Source organism: Prionailurus viverrinus, chromosome A3 (assembly GCF_022837055.1).
Source record: "Prionailurus viverrinus isolate Anna chromosome A3, UM_Priviv_1.0, whole genome shotgun sequence".
NCBI classification, from domain to species: domain Eukaryota; kingdom Metazoa; phylum Chordata; class Mammalia; order Carnivora; family Felidae; genus Prionailurus; species Prionailurus viverrinus.
In genome coordinates, this window is record NC_062563.1 from 103,367,574 (window position 1) to 103,390,095 (window position 22,522).

General features: G+C 43.6%; 1 protein-coding gene and 1 pseudogene across 1 annotated transcript in view; both read right to left on the bottom strand.

Moving 5' to 3' along the window:
- Positions 1-18,020, bottom strand: part of POLR1B (RNA polymerase I subunit B) — a 28,115-nt gene extending 10,095 nt beyond the window's left edge. Inside the window, exons 1-10 of the mRNA XM_047853620.1 lie at positions 17,782-18,020; positions 13,196-13,363; positions 12,797-12,943; positions 11,007-11,139; positions 9,510-9,646; positions 8,520-8,743; positions 7,604-7,775; positions 5,046-5,217; positions 3,667-3,948; positions 2,622-2,755 (exon numbers count right to left, since the gene is read on the bottom strand). Of these exons, the coding sequence (XP_047709576.1) occupies positions 2,622-2,755; positions 3,667-3,948; positions 5,046-5,217; positions 7,604-7,775; positions 8,520-8,743; positions 9,510-9,646; positions 11,007-11,139; positions 12,797-12,943; positions 13,196-13,363; positions 17,782-17,958 (1,746 nt within the window). The 5' untranslated portion in view covers positions 17,959-18,020. The remainder of the gene's footprint in view (positions 1-2,621; positions 2,756-3,666; positions 3,949-5,045; positions 5,218-7,603; positions 7,776-8,519; positions 8,744-9,509; positions 9,647-11,006; positions 11,140-12,796; positions 12,944-13,195; positions 13,364-17,781) is intronic.
- Positions 15,998-16,564, bottom strand: LOC125162511 (NADH dehydrogenase [ubiquinone] 1 beta subcomplex subunit 8, mitochondrial-like; annotated as a pseudogene).
- Positions 18,021-22,522: the final 4,502 nt, after the last annotated feature.

A 22,522-nucleotide genomic window follows, 5' to 3' on the forward strand; every position in this document is an offset into this window, starting at 1 on the left:
TGGTAAATTTTGTTATATGCATTTATGAACAAAACAAAACCACAGGGACCTCTGGAAAAAGTGAAATCATACAATTTGAGCATCAAAATAAGCAACAGCAACTCATGAAATAAAACAGGCATCTGTAAATCTATGCTGCTGTGAATAAAAAAACAAATAAATGGAAGAGAAAGGAAAACTCTACCTTACAAAATAGCAACTCACAAACACAGAAGGAATGATAGAGCTAGGAAACAATCACGGGGCAGCCATCACAATAATCATTCCCTTAGGAAAGAATCATCAATGGGAGAGTAATAATTTTGCAAAGAATTCGCCAACTTGCAGGTAAAAACTTGATGAGGCTTTCACATAGCTTCTTCCAAATATCTCTCCACAAATTACTAATTACCCAGAAAATTAGCAACAGCACAGTGCATCAACCTAGAGAACACAACCTTACCGCGATCATAATTAGCATCACTAGTTGCGGGACAAGTCAACATTATGTGCCTCTTTTTTTTTCATTTTTTAAATGCTTATTTATTTGAGAGAGAAAGAGAAAGAGAGAGAGAGACAGAGAGAGAGAGACAGAGAGAGAGAGACAGAGAGAGACAGAGAGAGATTGAGAATGAGTGGGGGAGAGGCAGAGAGAGAGACACACACAGAACCTGAAGCAGGCTCCAGGCTCTGAGCTGTCAGCACAGAGCCCGATGTGGGGCTTGAACTCACAAACCGTGAGATCATGACCTGAGCTAAAGTTGGCCGCTTAACCGACTGAGCCACCCAGGGGCCCCAAGATCATGTGCCTCTTGAAAGGATATCCTGAATTTCATCATCAGAAAGCTACACACCAACATAAATAAAGGATAGCTATATAAAAACTGGCCTGTAGTTTTTAAAAAAGTCAAGACACGAAGAGCTGAAGGGCCGTTCATGATTAAAGGAGACTAAAGAAACATGATAATTACATGTAATACATGATGCTGGACTGGGTCCCAAACCAGGATAGAGAAAAAATTGCTGTGGAAGTCATTCCTGAAACAACTGGCATAATCTGAGTGTCAGCTGTGGACTCCACCACCCTGACCTTCCCTGATGTTGAAAAGTGTACTGGGATTATTGAGGAGAAAAAGCCCTTGTTCTCAGGAAGAATACACTTGATGGTGGCAATCTTCATGGAAAAGGGGATTGGTCTGTATACCACCCTCAAATGGTTCAGAAGAAAAAACTATACAGGTTTATAGAGGGCATACAAATGGATAAAGCATGTGGGGCAAAACCTAACAACTGGTGGATCTAGGTAATGGGCAGATGGGAGTTCTCTGTGGTGTTCGAACACCTTTACGTTTAAAATTGTATTGAACAGGGGCACCTGGGTGGCTCAGTCAGTTGAGCGACCGACTTCGGCTCAGGTCATGATCTCACGGTTTGTGAGTTCGAGCCCCGCGTCAGGCTCTGTGCCAACAGCTCGGAGCCTGGAGCCTCCTTCGGATTCTGTGTCTCCTCCTCTCTCTGCCCCTCCCCCACTTGTGCTCTGTCTATGTCTCTCAAAAAATAAATAAATGTAAAAAAAATTAAAAAAAAAATTGTATTGAACAATTTGAAAACTAAAGATACCGAAAACTGAACCAGAGTACAGTTTGAAATAAACCACAGCACGAACTATAATTCATCCTGTTGCCAAAGAACAATTCTTCAATGCCCATTGTCTCATACCAAAACTCTTGTTAGGAAAATTCCAAATATAAGTTAGTCAAAGAATGTTATTCTACTTTTTTTTTTTTTTAATGTTTTACTTATTTTTGAAAGAGAGAGAGCACAAGTGGGGGAGGGGCAGAGAGAGAGGGAGACAGAATCGGGAGCAGGCTCCAAGGCTTTGAACTGTCAGCACGGAGCCCAGTATGGGGCTTGAATTCACGAGCTGTGAGATCATGACCTGAGCCGAAGCTGGATGCTTAACCAACTGAGCCACCCAGGCGCCCATACCTGATTTTTTAAAAACACACTTTCATGGGGCGCCTGGGTGGCTCAGTCGGTTAAGCGTTCGACTCTTGGTTTTGGCTCAGTCATGACCTCACGGTTTGTGAGTTTGAGCCCCACATCAGGCTCTGTGCTGAGAATGCAGAGTCTGCTTGGGATCCTTTCTCTTCCTCTCTGCCCCTCCCCCTCCCTGTGTCTCTCAAAAATAAATAAACTTTAAAAAATTGTTTAATAATAATAAAAAATAAATAGATAGAAATCCACTTTTAAGACCCAGAAGGTAACAGGGTGTGACTTATACCTTGCATATCTTCAACATTACTTGAAATATAAAGGACGTATTTTGAGGCCCCCTGTATGCCACTAGTATTAACAAAACAAAAAAAGTTAAAAATTTGCAAGATTAGCAGACTAGGGCCTCAATGAAACTACCAAAAAAATGCATGCAGGTCAAAGTATCTGTCACTGACCCTAACCTCTGAAGCCAGCACAAGACAAGACTGTGACACTACAGGGGATGTGGAGGCACTTTCGGAATCAGCTTCTGACCTCCAGACCCCCTGGCCAGTCTACGCTGCCCTGGGGCTACCTCGACAACGAGAAAAGGACAGACAACCTAGGAGTAAGGGACAGAACAGTTCACAAAGACACAAGATCACCTTAAAGTGTCGGAGAGAATCTGCAACACCAGGAGCAAGGTCCTTATCCACCCAGCCAACCATGACGCCGTCCAGCAGGACAGGGTAGCACTCACTGTACGGCCGGTGTGGAGCTCCATCAACTGGAGTGACCCCTGGGGAAGTGAACAGACCAAATGCTCACACCAGAGTGCTTTCTCCTACGTTAAAAAGTCCCTCCAGATAGGCTCGACAACCGCTTCATCATTTTAGAGATCTTGCCTCCAAACCAGAACATTTTTATATTGCTTACATGTTTCCAGGCCCTTTCAGCAAGGATACACAAGAAACTGGTGACTCGGACTGTCTTTGGGGAGAGCAGCTGGGGGACAAGGGTATAAGAGAGGCTTTTCTACGTATATCTTCTATGTTTTGATTACAACCATGTAAATAGATAAACTTTTCCCCAAAACCTCAACTGCACTTGATCCTCCTTATTTGCGGATTCCACATCTGTGAATTTGCCTACTTGCTAAAATTTATCTGTAACCCCAGCATCAAGACTAGTGGTGCTTTTGTGTTTATTCCAGGACATTCCGCCAAAGCAGAGATAGCAGCTGTGAGTCCCCCGGAACAAAGGCTCTGTCTCTTATGACATCAGGGTACAGACTACTAGACAACCTCTTTTTAATGGTCTTCCTGCAAACTGACACTGTTTCCTACTTAGAGATGCAGTGGTCGAGTCACCAGATACAGGGAGTGACCCAAAATGTTATTTCTGATATTGCTGAATGTTAATGCATTAACGATAATGCTGAATGCTGGTGTATTTGAAATGTTTCGACATTTTTATTTTTGCAAAAAGTAAAATAAAACTATAGCATTTAATTTCTCCCTCACTCATTCTCAAAAAAATGCACCTGACCTACAGGCAAGCCAGGAAACCAGCCCAACTCCTGCACAGAAGAGTAAACAGAATTCTTGCAGGAATTCCCTGCTTAGTTCCCAAAGAAGCATAACTTGACAGTTTGCACCTGTTAAAACCCCCACACCCAAACAAGACTGTTTATCACTGTCCATCACATACCCAAGCTGCAGAGCAAAGCCGGAATAGATGCTGTATACACAAGCTGTGTGACGACCTCACACACGGCAGTCAGGTGGTTCATCAGGCCACAGGGCTCCCCATCTGGGGTGTGCACAGGACAAAGGAAACCCCAGGACTCCGGCAGCAGCCTGCGTACTGTGGTGGTCCTCATCTTAGCAAAATCAGCCCCTCTGTGCACACAGCGGAAATGGGAGAGATAGCGTATGAAGTTCAGCTTATCAGCCACAACACAAAGTCCAGAATCTTGCAGGAAGCCAAGACCTTAATAAAACAAAAGTCATTCAAAAACAGGCTAAACTTAAAAAACAAGTGTATTTCGATGCGAGGCTCTGAGGACAAAACCTCAGAGCACACTATAAATCAGAGTGAGTTAGAAAGTTTATTAGCGCTGACGAGTGGGAGGGATTTACAAAATTAGTAGTAAAAAGGCAGTAACCCCCCCCCCCCCCCCCAGATTTCCCAAGTTATATTAGCCCCACTGGCTCCCTCTCTCCTTCTACTACTACCTCCTTTGTGGGAAATGTTAAATTAGTGTGAAACAGCAAGTAACTCAACGGGATTCATCAGAGAGGGATGGAAAATATGTAAGAAGTCGTTAGTCGTAAAAAAAAAATCTGCATCGGTACTATCTGTGTAAAAAAAAGTCAACAGTATTACTTCTGGGCCCTCAATGACTACTTCAGTTTTTCAGGCCTTTCTGATGCACCTGGTTTAGGTGATGCACCCCCCCCCCCCCCCCCCCCCCGCCCCAGACCACCTGTAACGATTCCTCACGGATCTAAGCTATCTTTAGAATTCTAGAAGGAGGCACAGAGATGCATGTGATGATAAGAAGTGGATTTAAGCTCTACAGATGCCTTGTTTCAAGCCCTTCAGATTGATGCACACTGATGCACACTTGTCAAATTTACAACATGAAATCCGTCTTTAGTGAAAGGGACAAATGCACTTTTTTAAAGGCCTTTTTTTTTTTTTTTTTTTTTTTTTTAAGTAGGCTTCACACCCAGCACAGAGCTCAACATGGGTCTTGAACTCATGCCCCGAGATCAAGACCTGAGCTGAGATCAAGAGTCTGACGCTTAACCAACTTAACCACCCAGGTGCCCCAAGGGATAAGTTCACTTTTAAAGAGAACCTCTCTCAGCAATATATGAATCCATATTGATCAAATAACTTTAAAACTGTACCTAAAATGAAGTCTGTCTATTTTTATTTTTTAATTTTATTTTTTTAATTTACATCCAAGTTAGTTAGCATGTAGGCAACAATGATTTCAGGAATAGATTCCTTAATGCCCCTTCCCTATTTAGCCCATCCCCCCCTCCCACAACCCCTGAAGCCAATCTATTTAATTTCACCTGTTTTAGAACGCAGATTCCCAGTAGCAAGAAGATATTCAAATGGTTTTGTAAGGTCTGTTCCCATATTAAAAATCTTCATCAAATTTTCAGTGTTTATGGACACATTGGCCTTCTGAGCCCTCTTGTCTAGAGCAATTTTTATAGACACTAACCAAGCTTCCATTTTTTCCTGAAATAAAAAAAATTGAAACTATAACATTTAAATTACTCACATTTCATACTTACTCCCACATAATAATCCCATGTCCATAACAAAGGCCCACTAATTTATACATTTGACATGGAGAACGTCTGGTCTATAAGCCTGAAAAACAGTCTTTCATCACACTATTCCTGTTCAGGCAGAAGCCACAAACTCCTGCATATCAGGGTTTCTCAACCTTAGCACCATTGACATTTTGGCTAGATAGTTCTTTGTAGTGAGGGGCCAGGCCCTGCATGCAGGATATTTAGCGTTATCCCTGGCCCTGACCCACGGGATGCCAGTAGCATCCTGCAAGCTGTGACAACCAAAAATGTTTCCAGGCACAGTCAAATGTCCCTTGGAGTGAGGCAAAAACGCTCCTAGTAAAGATTATCCACATTCACGAAAAGAATCAAAAGTTTGCTCTGGGAGGAAGCGCCTGGGTGGCTCAGTCAGGTGAGGGTCAGAGTCTTGATTTTGGCTCAGGTCATGATCTCAGGGTTGTGGGATCAAGCCCCGCATTGGGCTCTACTTGAGATTCGTTCATTCATTCATTCATTCATCCTCTCTCTCTCCCTCCCCCACCCCCACTCGTGCACACACTCTCTCAAATTAAAAAATAAAATTAAAACAAAAACAAAAATCACATTTGCTTTGGCTTTAGAAAAGTTTTTCATTAAAATGCTCTCATCAAGAAGTCAGAACAGCTTCAACCCCAGAAACAGGCAACAAATGCAAAGCTTTAAAGCAGCAGCCACTCTCTTAACAGTAAAAACAACTAAGAAGAGTCCAAGTCCCCAAATGACGCCCAACACACAAGACAGCTGACAAACTGGTAGGAAAGAGTGACACTCTCTTCTCCTGTAAGTCTGAAGCAAAATGGAAAAGAAGTGAGACAGCAGAGTCAGAAAACAGGAAAGAAAAGCCACAGACCTGAGGACCAGAGACCCAGGTAGCAGCTCTGTGACTTGAGACAGGAGACCAGAGGAATGAGGACCGAAACGGTCTCTCCCTGGTAAGAGGTCTGCCTATTGTCACTTTGTAGTTAACTGGCTAAGGTGAGCAACTAGCATGGGGCACATACTGTAAGCTGGCACCCTGCATATTTATTTAAGCCTCACAACAAACTTTTCTTCAAAGAGCAGTGCATTATAGGACGACCTGGGCCCAATTTATTTCTGTCTTAAGAATTTTCCAGACTTTACAAAGGTAGCAGGTACAAAAACTCATTATGAAGACTGAGGTGCCGGCTTGTAATCAAACACACTTCTACGGAGAGACAAACAAACTATCACACTAAGTAGGATAAATGAAAATTATCAATAGCCTCCCGTCAGTGCAGGTCAGGTTCTCCCGCCAACTCGCATTTTTGGAGTTCTAGCACTTTTTGACTTTAGAAATGCAGTCGAGTGACTGGAGACCTGTATGTAAGGCCTGCACACAACAGCGCAAGAGAAGTGAGAAGAGGCCTCTAAGAAGCCTTCCTATGAGGTCCCCAGCCTTTCTGGTAAAAGGTTCAGGGGTATAAAGCTGAGCAGACAGTGCCTCTGGCAGGGAGGGCAGACACCACAAAGGACGATGAACAGCGTTCACCAGAGCTGTTCAGAGAGCTGTCCAAAGTTCAGAGAGGGCAGCTCTTCAGTATCTCTCGCTCCCTCACTATTAAGAAGCCCTCAGAACCAAGCACGGAAATCACAGGACACCTCAATCTCCACTGTGATATTCAGTGAAATGGCTACTGAAGTCTGTAGTTCAGATTATGTCACTGTCCTGTACCTTCCTGAAGATTCTTACTGTGTCCCAGAGTCAGGGGTTCAGAAGCTTAAAACAAAGCTGGTATAAAAGTATGGAAATCTGGGGCGCCCGGGTGGCTCAGTCGGTTAACCATCTGACTTCGGCTCAGGTCATGATCTCACAGTTCGTGAGTTCGAGCCCCACGTCGGGCTCCGTGCTGACAGCTCAGAGCCTGGAGCCTGCTTTGGATTCTGCGTCTCCCTCTCTCTCTGCCCCTCTCCTGCTTGCTCTCTCTCTCCTTCTCTCTCTCTCTCTCTCAAAAATAAATAACATTAAAAAAAAAAGTATGGAAATCACACACGTTTGGCCAGTTACATGTTATCATTAATGTTATGACCGAGACTTGATGTTGCCTTTAACCTCTTAGAAATATTAAAGAAGTTTCTGAACTTGGTATAAACTTAAGATCTTGGATTAAATCCCTTACTGCCGAACAAACAAAAAATTAAAAAGGCAGGCTAACGTAAAGTGCCGAAACTACAAATTGCAAACACGCAGAAAACAGTGCTACCGGAAACCGTCTCACCATTCCACAAGAGGGCCGACTGGCCCAAGGGTGAAAGCAGCAAGCGTTTACCTTCAGAAACATAAGGAAGAGCTGACCAGGTGTAAGGACTTCTTGATTCACTAAACTGTCAGGATTCTCCTCCATGCACTCTCCTTTGGCTAAAGCAAAGAGCTTCCGGGTCATGAGACAAAGCATGTAAAACTTTTCAGTACTGGATTTCAAGTGGATACAGATGCACTGGCTGTGTCAAAACAGAAAGCAAAGCTTAAAACGACTGAGCTGCTACTAGAACTTGATGTCCTACGAACCCAGGTTCCCGATTCCCGTTTACTTAAAAGTTCTTACTCATTTTTAAAGACAACTGCTTTTCCTCTTTACTGGCAACATTAGCAACAGGACAGTACATACTCACAGGGTCTAGAGCTGTGCTGGACCACATGGCATGACATGCAGAATGTGGCTATTTAAATGTAAATTAATTACAACTAAATAAAATTAAGAATTCAGTTTCTCAGTGGCACTGGCCATTCAGGTGTTCAACATGTGACCTGTGCCTACATACTAATTTACACGCTAGTAACTGTACATGGTTATATAACAGAGTCCTTGCCTTGGAGAAATAAAGGGACAGGATGCCTACAACTTTCAAATGTTACAGGAAGAAAAATGCTGACCTATGTAAAGAGAAATCAAGAGAACAAACGTAATAAAAATGGTAACAACTAGTGAATGTGAAGTGTCCACGGTACTATTTTTGCAGCAATTCTGGAAGTCTGGAGTTGTTTCAAAATAAAAGTTCAAAAGCACAATAAAATAAAACGAAACTACTATAGAAAGAAAGGTGTGGATGGCCAGAGGAACAGAGCTGGGCCCTGCTTCCTTAGACCAGAATGCTACCCCCAGGTCCATTCTGATTTCCAGATGACTCATAGCCCTAACTACAACCTCCCGCCCCACAGACAACCGTTTAGGCAAAAGCACGTACTTAAACAGAAACTCTGCAGCCTGTTCATTTGGGTACCAGTCAGGGAGACTGAGCTTCACTCTGAAGCATTCACCTAGATAATTAAGGACCTGTTTTTGTGTGGAACAACCCTCTTCCGTTACGATCCTTAACATCTGAGAAATGGAGTTCCTAAAGAAAGAGTCCTCCTCTTTGCCTTTGATGAGCTCCTGAAAAATCTGGTAATCGGAGAAGTTGACAAGTGCCTAGAATAGAAGAAAAAAACAAAAGACCAAGGTTTTCTTTTTAATCGCTAGTCATAACTAAACAATTTTAGCCATTCTATTTCCCTAGGAAGATTTAGCACTCCACTACTGGCAAATCCAAATGAACTCTCCAAAACAAGGCATGGCTTGTATGGTAAGACAGCAAGATGGCCCCATCATCATCCTTGCCTTCTGGTATTCACAGCCTTGTAGAGTCTCCGCTCACACTAAGTCAGCACTGGCCTGTGTGACCAAGACAACATGGTAAAAAAGTTGATGTGTGATTCTCAAGGTCAGGTCCCAAAAGGGACTGTGGCTTCGGCCTCACTCTCCTGGCTAACCCTCTCGGGGAAGACAGCCGCTTCCAGCAGCCTGTGGAAAGGCCCACGTGCACAGGAACCAGGACCTGCTGCCACCAGCCTGCAATGACCTGCCAGCCATGAGTGACCACCTTGGAAGTGGATCCTCCGGCCCTACTGGCCTTCTAAATGACTGCAGCCCCTGCTGACATCTCACTGCTACCTCCAGAGACCTTGAGGCACAAGTGCCCCAAATCCCAGCCACTTCCAAATTCCTCACCACAGAAATAGTGAGAGAGGAATGGTTGTTGATATTTTGAGCCACTGCATTTTGGGTAATTTGTTTTGGAGCAGTGCACAGCTGATACAGCCATCAATTCCACTCGGGAGAACCTATCCATTCTGCACAGAATGTGACCTCCACTGAACCTCTTCATAGCAAAAGAAACACATTCGTTAAGTCACACCTTCAGTGCAAATCCCAAAGGAAGGAAAAACAGTTCTTTCCGGTAAATAAAGTTCAACATAACCGTGCCATTTTCCAGGTAGTGAAGGTTCATGTTGACAGCAGAATGTTCTTCCCTTACACAGTGCATTGAAACTCCTATAGAAACAAAGCAAAAAGTCAAAAACTCAGTAATACTGTAACTGCTTTGATAATTACTTTTTTCCCTAAATTATTTTTAACCCTCTTAAAAATAGAGCCAAATCACTAAGGTTAGCCAAGACTGGCAACCAAAAATGTCTCCAGACCTTGCCAAATCCCCTAGGGCACACAATCTCCCTAGGCTGAAAACCACTACAAGTAACTGAAACTACAAATGTAATGAAACTTCAAAGTTTCCTTGTAGAGCTGGGTCCGTGTGTTATAACACGTTATATCGCGAGCACCTTGCAGAGCCTCATCATACAGCACTTTATATCCCCTGTACTCTGTGGAATCTGATCAAGAGAAAATGGCTTCATCCAAGAGTCCAAATGGAGAACAGCAGAATTTTCGATTTTGTTTCTGCTTTAAACAAAGACTGGAACAAAGACTGCTTTAAACAAAGGCATTCCACATCAGTGATGCAAAAGAATAAACGACTAGCCGTTTTGACTTGCTGAGATGCTATTATTCTAGGGATAGTATATATGGCTATCATTAGAGGCTGATTTTCAGCTCAGTTATAAAAACAAGTTATTCACTTGCAGGGTTACCCAAGAATGAAAATGTTGTCTTATGAAGTCAGGCTCTGTCACAGTGAGCACTCAGAGGCCAGGTGGCTGTCAGCCAGGGACTCCAAGAGGAATGCCATGGAAGAGGAAACCTACATAGGAGACTTCTGAGGCCCACACCCCCCCTCTGGTTGAGTCAGGCCAGCCTTCGTCTCCATAAATAAGAACATCAGTACATGCATTCTTTCTTTCTTTGTTGTTAAATGTTTATTATTTTTCCGAGAGCAGGAGACAGAGGATCCAAAGCAGGCTCTGGGCTGACAGCAGAGAGCCCAATATGAGGCTTGAACCCACAAACTGCGAGATTATGACCTAAAATGAAGTCAGATGCTTAACCGACTGAGCCACCCAGGCGACCCATACATGTGTTCTTTCAATGTGAAAAAAATTAAACATAATAAAAGTAGGCTTCCTGCTATAACATGCTTACTAACTTAACAGAAATGCTTACTAGAAAAACAAAACTTTTCTTTTCTTTTTTTTTTTTTTTTCAACGTTTATTTATTTTTGGGACAGAGAGAGACAGAGCATGAACGGGGGAGGGGCAGAGAGAGAGGGAGACACAGAATCGGAAACAGGATCCAGGCTCTGAGCCATCAGCCCAGAGCCTGACGCGGGGCTCGAACTCACGGACCGCGAGATCGTGACCTGGCTGAAGTCGGACGCTTAGCCGACTGTGCCACCCAGGCGCCCCTAGAAAAACAAAACTTTTCTAAAAGAACATTCCAAAGGTCACTATAACTTACCATACTGAGTATAGCCAGGCCCTCTGGTTTTCCATTTTGGTCTTACCATTGCAATGGGGAAATTTCTCCGAGGCATAATTAACATTCGGATGACTTTTTCAATGCCATTGATTATAAAATAGCCTCCCATTTCCTGCCGGACAGATGAATTATAATTTATTAAACAAAGATACACTGTCAACATGAAGATAACTGCCAGACGCAGTGCAACGTGCAGATGAGGCACGCAGAGGCGAAAGGGTCTACAGGTCCCCTGGAAACTTCATGGAAACTGTCAGTGTGTGAATTAAGTCTTCTCTCAAGTGCACTAAAAAGGTTCTAGGGACCTGGCAGAAAAGTATGGAAGGATCAGGATACTTTCCTCTACTAGACAGACTCGAACTAACTTGCCTTTCTGTCCCCCTAAAATGATTTCATGATTTAGTCTTCAAATGATATTTAAAAAAAAAAAGAAAAAAAAACACCTTACTTGAAAGAGATAAGAGATAATAGCCATTTTGCTTCCAGGTGAATATGGTTCCCAAATAAGTTAAAAAATTCTGACTGTACAAAAACTCTGGAAACCAGAAATTCAGATTAGCTAAAGAGGAAACTGTTTTTCATAGTTCTGGTATCACATTTTTTTTTTTAACTAAAAAAATTTTTTTTCATGCTTATTTATTTTTGAGAGAGAGAGACACAGAGAGAGAAAGAGAGAGAGACAGACAGACAGAACACGGGCAGGGGAGGGGCAGACAGAGAGGAGAGAGAATCCCAAGCAGGCTCTGCACTGTCAGCACAGAGTCTGATGTGGGGCTCAAACTCACAAACCGTGAGATCATGACCTGAGCTGAAACCAAGAGTTGGACACTTAAATGACTGAGCCACCCAGGTGCCCCTCTGGTATCATAGTTATATAATAAATAAAAAGCTACTACACATTGATACTATGAAGCAGGTATATCATGCTGGGTGCTCTATGTTACCAGCCCCATTAATCCTCATAACAATAAGTGGCACAGTTATTATGCCCAGAAGAGGAAACTGAGGCGCAGAAAGATGAAAATTCCCATGGGGCGCCTGGGTGGCTCAGTCGGTTAAGCATCCGACTTCAGCTCAGGTCACGATCTCGCGGTCAGTGAGTTCGAGCCCCGCGTCGGGCTCTGGGCTGATGGCTCAGAGCCTGGAGCCTGCTTCCGATTCTGTGTCTCCCTCTCTCTCTGCCCCTCCCCCTGTTCATGCTCTGTCTCTCTCTGTCTCAAAAATAAATAAACGTTAAAAAAAAAAAAGAAAATTCCCAAAGCCACATAACTGGTAAGTGGAGCACTTGGGTGTCAAACCCACATCTGACACCATAACCCTCATCCCATCACAAAACACAGTCTCCCTACTGCCAGCGGAGTCTATATGTCTTGAGTACTTCAACTCAATACCACAAAACCACGTATCGCAGATGAAAACAATGCCGAAGGAGAGATACAGGAAGCAATTCAATATGCTCACAGAATCTTACTGTTGGTAAAGCAAGCATCTCATACGGAAAGTGTATCATGCAGGAAATTAGGGAACAACCTATCAATACTTCCCCCATAATAATAATATTCTCTAACTGTGCGGCCACTTTTCACACACGGTCTCATCTGAGACTCATTCTGAGCCTACGAAGTATGCAGCACACAAGATACCAAGCCCCATTTTACCTATCCAGAACTTGGAAGCGGAGAAAGAAAAACTGACTCTCACCGGCAAGTTTCTATCTTCTCACCCCCATCTCAGGCCTTTTCTACCATCACCTGGATGCCCGCAATTACCTCTGCTTCTTCATGGTGCTCAATGAGGGCTTTTGGAGGAAGGTTGTATAAGTTGCAAAGCTTAGACTTCACCATGATGGGAACATAGCCAAGAAACTGTTTAATGACTCCTTTTGAGATGCCATTCACTGCCCAGCTGATATCAGCCTAAATGAAAATGAGAGAAGAAAATTACTTAATAATAAAAAGAAACTACCTGGATCGACCAAAGCAAGTAAGTATTTTAAAAGAGTAAAGAAGAAGACCATCAGGTAAATGATTTTATCCTTTGGATTTAAAAGATAGCATCTTTATATGACAGTACTAAGAAAGCAGAATTCTGGTAGAAGTTTTATTAGGCACCAGCCTTATTCTCAAAAACGTACAACCTAAGAGTCACACGCTGTCACTTGTACTCACTGTCAACTTGCCCCGGTAGGTACTCCTCCGGCCCCGACATTCTGCGGGATAAATGTTGAGCTCTTTGCAGATGTTTCCTTTTGGAACCATCGGTGGACTGATGACAGCATCCACAATAGTAAGAGAGATCCGCTCATCTTTGAAAGCAAATTCAAAGGGAGGTATAGCCTGAAATACAATCCACACGATGAACTGCTTGCATTTCCAAGGCCCTCTTTCTCCAAGATTCTCCCAAAGCTCACGTGTTCTACAAGCACTGATGCCCAAAATGCCAAATATGACATATCTAAAAAGACGGTTAAAACTACATCCGGTCTACTCATACCCTCGCTAAGTACCTGCAACTACAATGAACTAATTCAGCTTGTGAGTGTCTGCAACACGTCACATTTGTAGTAGGCTCTAGGGTACAGTTGTGTTCAGAACAAAACTGTTCCGTGAACCAAGTGCCTGACTTCTCTATTGTACATGGTACCTGCAACGTGCACAGCAAGACAAATGGGACTGCTCCTAACAGGAGAGGATATGGAAACATCCTCCTGATTTAGGACCGGACACTCTAATGCCATCATTCTTTACGCTGATATTTGTACATTTCATTCCATGGTGGCCGCATGCTGAAACCAGAGCCTCACAGGCGGTGGCCACGGTGGTTCTTCCTGTTGCACAACAGCTGCTTCTCTGCACCACTCCCTGGGGAAGCTCTGCTGTTCCAAGGAAGGGGCATCGCTGAGCTCTCCTACATATTAACTAGGAACAACCTCCTAGCCTTAGTATTAGAACAAGAATGCCAGAGGAGCGCCTGGGTGGCGCAGTCGGTTAAGCGTCGGACTTCAGCCAGGTCACGATCTCGCGGTCTGTGAGTTCGAGCCCCGCGTCGGGCTCTGGGCTGATGGCTCAGAGCCTGGAGCCTGTTTCCGATTCTGTGTCTCCCTCTCTCTCTGCCCCTCCCCCGTTCATGCTCTGTCTCTCTCTGTCCCAAAAATAAATAAACGTTGAAAAAAAAAAAATTTTTTTTAAAAATTAAAAAAAAGAACAAGAATGCCACAAATGGAGCCAAGAATATAGAGAAGGTTCTCTACCCCCATGTCAGTTCAACTGACCTTATCTCCATTTTCAAATGTTATCTAAAGCTGGCATTGTTTTAGGATTTTTTTGTTTTAGGATTTTATTCTAACATAAAATTTTCATGTATTTTTTATTTAAGGATGAAGCATCAATTTTCAAAAGGGAGATCAGAATATTTTCTTTCTCAAGTCGCAGCTACATTATCTATATCACAATACAATCTTGTTATTTGAGATAGTTAAGGTCTATAAAGTTGCCACAAACACTGAATTGTTCTTAGGGGAAAGTTACGTTCCTGTCTCTGATCACACTTTTGTCAACTGATCAATACATAAGCTTGTTTCATGTACATTTCTATTTAAAGACACCTTACTTAATATATATCGTTTATTCATTAACACTGAACTCACAGCCAACAGCACTAACTCATGACTGAACAAAGGTTATTTAACACATATTTCTCTTAAGGGGTACATCACAGCCTTTTTTGCACTTAGAACATGAGATAGCACTTCAGCACTATGCTTGAGGACTCTTTTAAAGAGTGAAATCACCGGGGCGCCTGGGTGGCTCGGTCGGTTAAGCGTCCGACTTCGGCTCAGGTCATGATCTCGCGGTCCGTGAGTTCGAGCCCCGCGTCGGGCTCTGTGCTGACAGCTCAGAGCCTGGAGCCTGTTTCAGATTCTGTGTCTCCCTCTCTCTGACCCTCCCCCGTTCATGCTCTGTCTCTCTCTGTCTCAAAAATAAACGTTAAAAAAATTAAAAAAAAAAAAAAAAAATAAAGAGTGAAATCACCAACAAAACGCACCAGAAGGAGAAAAATTGGACAGATTTAGAAAAGGATACTTGTTTATAGTATGGAACTTGAAACAAGAAATAAAGCATCACCTTCTTGGACCTCAGTTGAAATGGTGCGCACTGGGCAATTCAAAATTTTCACCATTCTGCACGTGGTGGTATGTACTGATTTGTGGGCTATGAATAGATTTTAATGAGTAGGCAATTCACAAAGACGAATTCCTGAATAATGAGATTGAATGTATTCTGAAAAGATGACTGTGAGATTTATCAATTTAGACTCACAGAATGAAGAAATATATCCTCCCCCCCCCCCATATTGGGCAAAACCGTAAATAAACCAAAATATGACAAAGGCTATCTTTCCCTTGACTTTATAAATGTTAGCCGTTTACTTTACTGTTTTATGTAACAACATTTTCCATACAGTATTCTGGTACTAATACTAAGTTGCAGCATCACTATCTGTGCTGACCACACTTTCTACATGTACTTAATCAAAATAACTTATCACAAGAGGCTGAATACAGAAGCAGAAATGCAAATCCAGCTGTCTTCTAATAAGCCAGACATTCAAAAGACAGGAAAAATATAATTTACCTATTAATTTTTCTGCTCTAGAAAAAAAATTTTTTTAATGTTTATTTTTGAGAGAGAGACAGAGTGCAAGTCGGGGAGGGGCAGAGAGAGATGGAGACACAGAATCCGAAGCAGGCTCCAGGCTCCGAGCTGTCAGCACAGAGCCCGACGCAGGGCTCGAACTCAAGCTGTGAGATCATGACCTGAGCCCAAGTCGGACACCCAACTGACTGAGCCACACAGACGCCCCTAGAAAAAAATTTTTTAACCATACCACTGTTTTATTAGGGATTTATTCAGGTTAAGTCTCTAGAAATAAGGGAGTCACTTAGGGGGCACAAAGCTGACGAAGCTTCCTCAGATCTCATAACGAACCACCAGCTTAGCAGGCTCTTTGGCTGTATCACTGCCTCCTTCCACCTACAAATTATTTTAAGGATACTGTTTTGGCCCCACAGACTAGTAGGTGGGGTAGGTTTCCCCAACCCAAAACATGAACAGCATAAAGGCCATGAAGCCCAAGAAGTGCTTACACATGAGATTCCAGGAAACAGGTGTGAGGGGATGTGCCCACACAGTTGCTGAAATACACGTCAAGGCCCCAGTGCATCGGTTCACCCCAGTTCAACCTCAGGTCTGGGTGGTCCCAGTCAGACCATGGATCCCTCTCCTGTTGCAAGCCATCAGGAAGCTTCCAGTAGTTGCCTTACCCCATGCCATCACCCGGATGTGGTTGGTAGGTAGTCTTCCACCCACATATTATCCTTCTTGGCAACGGCAGCCTGTTCTTCTGGGATCTTGGGATAGTGCCCTGGAGCATGTCCTTGGTAATGTGGGAGGCTCTCTGTGCACCTAATGGCACCAGGGTCCCAGCTGCCCTTTGAGCCATCGGACTACCAGGACCTGTGCCCTGGTCACTGCCATCTTCACCTTCCCCCCCCCCCGCCCATTTTTTTTTAATGTTAATTTATTTTGAGAGAGAGAGAAAGAGAGAGAGAGCGCGAGCAGGGGAGGAGCAGAGAGAGAGGGAGATTCAGAATCTGAAGCAGGTTCCAGGCTCTGCGCTGTCAGCACAGAGCCGGAAGCGGGGCTCAAACTCATGGACCTCAGATCATGATCTGAGCCGAAGTTGGAGGCTTAACTGAGTCACCCAGGCACCCCTCTCCAAAAATATTTTTAATAAAAATGTTAATGTATCATTGGTTTATCTTTTAAATGAATTCATATTTAAAAATTTTTCTCAATTCTAATAGAGTAAATACTGATAAACAAAGCTCTTTAGGACCCCTCAAAAATTTTAAGAGTGGAAGGGGGTCCTGGGACCAAAAAGTTTGAGAACTTCCAGTCTATGTATTACTGGCACCTTCAGAGCCCACTGCCTGGGAGACGCTGGCGATGCTAACCAAATGAGACCTTCCCCCACCATCTTCATTTGAACTCTGCTACCGTATCCTTTAGATCAAATCACTTAATGTTGAATAAGTGTCACTACTACTCAGTCTCGCTTTCAGGCCTCAATTATATCTTTCTCAACACCCACCTAATTCAGAGCAGGTGCCCAGTAGTTTCTCCCTTTAAAGCTAAGAAGAACACCGTGGAAGGATGACCTCACATGTACAGTCTATGTACAAATAGGTTCAGAACCTTTTCAGGTAAGTTTCGGAGAGGTAAAACTTCAGTGACATGAAAGCATGTGCGGTGTGAATGGCACACCCACCATAGCATAGCGCCTTCCTCACTCTCACGCATGCAGACACTGGCTACAAAACACTAAGGTTCCAACCACGAAGAAATCCAGAAATCACAAATACATCTAGTACTCCCCCAGTCGACTAGACTACAAGTGCCAGGCCCCCCGCCGAGCCTGGCACGATCTGGGAGAACTATTTCGGATTATACTGTGATCTCCCAGCCATCTCTCTGGGAATCCTACCCAAGGCCACTGCCCCACTTAACCCCAGCATCTTGGATCTATCCCGCACCCCTCGCCACACAAGCATCCTCCCACCCACCCCCCTCGTCCAGCCCGCGGGGTCCTTCTCCTGTGCCCGCCTCGAGTTTCGCCTCATCTGGGGCCTCGTCGGAGCAAGTGGCACCGGAGATCGCAGAGCGACTGCAGCCTGGAAGGACGCCGCGCTCACCTGCACCGCGTGGCTGAGGCCCTCGCGCACAGCGTAGTTGAAGGACTCGACATGCGCCCGCGTCAGTTCCTGCAACGCTGGCTTTTGCTGCTCCCGCGGGATCCCATAAGACGGGTCAGTCAAATGCTTTAAGCTGGGCCCCTTGGGCAGGCTCTGCCACCGGCCGGCGGGATCCATGCGTCCTCCTGTACACAGGGCGCCAGCGACGGCTCCGCACGCGCCGGGAAGAACGGCAGGCGCCCCGGTGCCCACGGCCTGCTGGGAAATGTAGTTCTTCTGGTTCCGCCGGCCTTGGCCCTGCGATTTTCCTGCGCCGACTTGAAACCTAAACCTAGGAGTGAACGGGCCGGGATAAAGCTGTACGGAGCCAAAATGTGGTCTCCCCACCCATTTCCCCTTCCGCGGGAAGGAAGGCAGAAGCCGGCTTCACGCTACCTCTGAGCCCAATTCAGCGTGTGATCTGTTCAACGTAAATTCGCACTGATGATTAGGCCCGGAGGAGAGCTGTCATCAGAGATCTATTCCCTTCCTATTCTCTGTGATCGTTTTCTGAGGCTGATGCCTGATGCTGACCTTGGCTTCAGGAAAAAAGCAGATGTTGGGCACCAGACTGCTGTCTCTACCCAACTCTGAAGTCGTGAAGACTCTTCACAGTGAATGGGAAGGAGTGCTCTGCCCTCTCTACCCCCTCTCCACATCTAGATCCGAGGCCTGGGGGGAGGGAGAGGCCGTACATCCAAGGGGAGGTCCAAGGAGACGTCCAGCTTTAAGTTTCTATGAGTGCTATGAATCCCTTACCAGCCCAGAATATGGGGTTATCAAGGAATGCCTGCAGTTGTTTCTCAACTTTGTGTGTGTGTGTGTGTGTGTGTGTGTGTGTGTGTGTGTGTGTGTAACAGTTGTATTCTGTATTGCGACACAACTGACATAAAATACATTTCAAGTGTAAACGTTAAGTTTTGACCTATGTGTACAACCCATGAGGCCATTACGATAGAAGATAGGATTCAGTAGGCGGAAAGGGAAAGATTAGGGCCTGAGGTCCCTCAATGGGGAAAAACACATATTTTGGAACAATGCTGGGAGTGTCTGACCACAGCAACACCCTCAGGCATGAGGTTCCTCTTAAGAAAAGTAACAGAGCCTACCTACTCCCCCTCAGGTTTCCCTCAGGAATTTGACAAAAGACCTAAGTATGGCCATAGACCACCCCTCATACAATGTAGAGGAGCCAATCAGGAATGGACAACCCAGCACCTAGACCTATGAAGCCAATAAGGGTAGAATCCTAGAAGGAACAAGAGGGAAGGGAAAGCACTCAACCGAGTGAGCCACCCAGGCACCCCTCCACCTCTTCATTCTTCAAAGTGGCAGGACAATGAATCCTGGGTATTGTGGTAAAAAATCCTGCAATACCATCACAATTAAGATAATGAATTAATCCACCTCCTAAAAATGTCCTCCTGCCCCTTGGGAATCCATCCCTCCTGTCCATTTCACCTTTACCTAGGTCAGCTGGTTGTTTTCATTCCTGTATCACTTTTAAGTTACCGTTTAGGGCACCTGCGTGGCTCAGTTGGTTGAGCATCCGACTTTGGCTTAAGTCATGATCTTGAAGTTTGTGAATTCGAGCCCCGCATCTGGCTCTGTGCTGACAGCTCAGAACCTGGAGCCTGCTTTGGATTCTGTGTCTCCCTCTCTCTCTGCCCCTTCCCCGCTCAGGCTCTGTCTCTCAAAAATGAATAAACGTTCGGGGCGCCTTGGTGGCGCAGTCGGTTAAGCATCTGACTTCAGCCAGGTCACGATCTCACGGTCCGTGAGTTCGAGCCCCGCGTCAGGCTCTGGGCTGATGGCTCGGAGTCTGGAGCCTGTTTCCGATTCTGTGTCTCCCTCTCTCTCTGCCCCTCCCCCGTTCATGCTCTGTCTCTCTCTGTCCCAAAAATAAATTTAAAAAAACGTTAGAAAAAAAAAGAAAAAAAAAGAATAAACGTTAAAAAAAAGTTTGTTTGTTTTTTTAAGTTACCTTCTGTTTCTATGTTGACACCATTAAACCTACCAAGACGTGTGCAGCTGTAACCTAAGTTCTGTCTTCTCCCCCTTTACTATCTCTGCTCCTTTTAAGGAAAACTCTCCTTCATTTCCTCTCCCCTAGTCAAGGACTCCTAGAAGGCCAGAGAAGGAGGAGATTATTGCTGGGGCAACCATTTGCATCAGCATACAAATTTGCTGGAAAAGCTGTTACACAAAACAACAAAATAACTCACTGATCACTTGTCTCTCTTCAACTACCAAGTCTCTTTAGAATACAAGTTTTAAAAGGGTTGATCATCCTATCTCTCCACTGCTTTCAAGGATTATCCATGTTACAGCACCTTTCAATACTTCATTTCTTTCATGACTAAGAATCCATTGTATGGATGCATTACATTTTTAACACTTAGAATTCAACACCGAAGCTATCTGTTACTGGGCTTTTCTCTATGAAAAGATTTATTATTATTAATTCAATCTACTTGTTAGGTCTGTTCAGATTTTATCTTCTTGAATCAGGTTCATCAGTTTTGTGTCTTTTTAGAAATGTGTGCATTTCATGTAGGTTATCTGTTTGTTGGCATAAAATCATTCATAGATCCTCTTAATCCCTTTTTATCTATGCTTTAGGAATGTCTCCTTTTTGTTCCTTATTTTAGTAATCTGAGTTCATTATTTTTTTTTTCTTGGTCAGTCTAGCTAATGCTTTGTCAATTTTGTTGATCTTTTTGAAGGACCATCTTCAAAGTTTGTGCTTTTGGTCTCATCCATTTTCATTAGTTTTGAAAAGGTCTCATTTGTTTTTCTATTCTCTATATCATTTAATTCTACTCTCATCTTTATTATTGCTTTGTATTTAAACTCTTCTTTTTCTAATTTCTTTCTTTTTCTTTTTCTAACTTCTTAAGGTAGAAGTTAGTTTATTGAGAATTCCAAGCAGGTTCCACACCACCAGCTCAAGCCCCACTTGGGGCTCAACCTTACAAACTGTGAGATCATGACCTGAACCGAAATCAAGAGTTGCACACCTAACCGACTGAGCCACCCAGGTCCCTGAGACATATCTTTTTTTTTTTTTTTAATGTTTATTTATTTTTCTTTTTTCTTTTTTTATTTTTTTAACATTTATTTATTTTTGAGACAGAGAGAGACAGAGCATGAACGGGGGAGGGTCAGAGAGAGGGAGACACAGAATCCGAAACAGGCTCCAGGCTCTGAGCTGTCAGCACAGAGCCCGACGCGGGGCTCGAACTCACGGACCGCGAGATCATGACCTGAGCCGAAGTCGGACGCTTAACCGACTGAGCCACCCAAGTGCCCCAATGTTTATTTATTTTTGATAGAGAGTGGAGTAGGGGCAGAAACAGAAGGGGACAGAGGCTCCAAATTGGGCTCTGTGTTGACAGCAGAGAGCCAGATGTGGAGCTTGAACTCACCAACTGTAAGATTATGACTTGAGCCAAAGTTGGACACTTAACGTACTGAGCCACCCAGGTGCCCTGATTTGAGATATTTTTTTTTTAGTTTTATTTTTTTTTAATTTACATCCAAATTAGTTAGCATATAGTGCAACAACGATTTCAGGAGTAGATTCCTTAATGCCCCTTACCCATTTAGGCCATCCCTCCTCCCACAACCCCTCCAGTAGCCTTCTGTTTGTTCTCCATGTTTAAGAGTCTCTTATGTTTTGTCCCCCTCCCTGTTTTTATATTATTTTTGCTTCCCTTCCCTATGTTCATCTGTTCTGTGTCTTAAAGTCCTCATATGAGTGAAGTCATATGATATTTGTCTTTCTCTGACAAATGCCCTCTCTAGCATAATACCCTCTAGTTCCATCCATGTAGTTGCAAATGGCAGGATTTCATTCTTTTTTATTGCCAAATAATACTCCATTGTATATATATACCACCTCTTCTTTATCCATTCATCCATCGATGGACACTTGGGCTCTTTCCATACTTTGGCTATTGTTGATAGTGCTGCTATAAATATTTGGGTGCATGTGCCCCTTCGAAACAGGATACCTGTATCCCTTGGATAAATGCCTAGTAGTACAATTGCTGGGTCATAGGGTAGTTCTATTTTTAATTTTTTGAGGAACGTCCATACTTTCTTCCAGAGTGGCTGCACCAGTTTGCATTCCGACTAGCAATGCAGAAGAGATCCTCTTTTTCTGCATCCTGATTTGAGATATTTTTTAAATATGGTCATTAAAAAATATAAATCCCCCTTTAGGCATGACTTTAGCTGAGTTTCATAAGTATTAGTATGTTGTGTTTCCATTTTCATTTATCTCAAAGTACTTTTTAATTTTCCTTGTTACTTCTTTGATCCATGGTTACTTAGGACTCTTTTTAATTCCCACATATTTGTGATTTTCCCAAATTTCTTTGTTAACGATTTCTAATTTTATTCCATTGTAGTCAGAGAACATATGTATTATTTCAGTAATTTTTATTTTTCTTAAAATTTTTCTTAAAAGCAATATCTACATCCAAAGTGTGACTCAAACCCATTACCCCATGATCAAGAGTAGCACATTCCACTGACTGAGCCAGACAGGGCCCCTAATTTCAACAATTTTTTAATTTACTGAGGCTTTATGGTATACCATATGGTTTATTCCAGAGAATGTTCCATGTGCACTTGAGAAGAATGTGTATTTTACTTTGTTGGGTGCAATTATCATCTATGGATATTTCTTAGACCT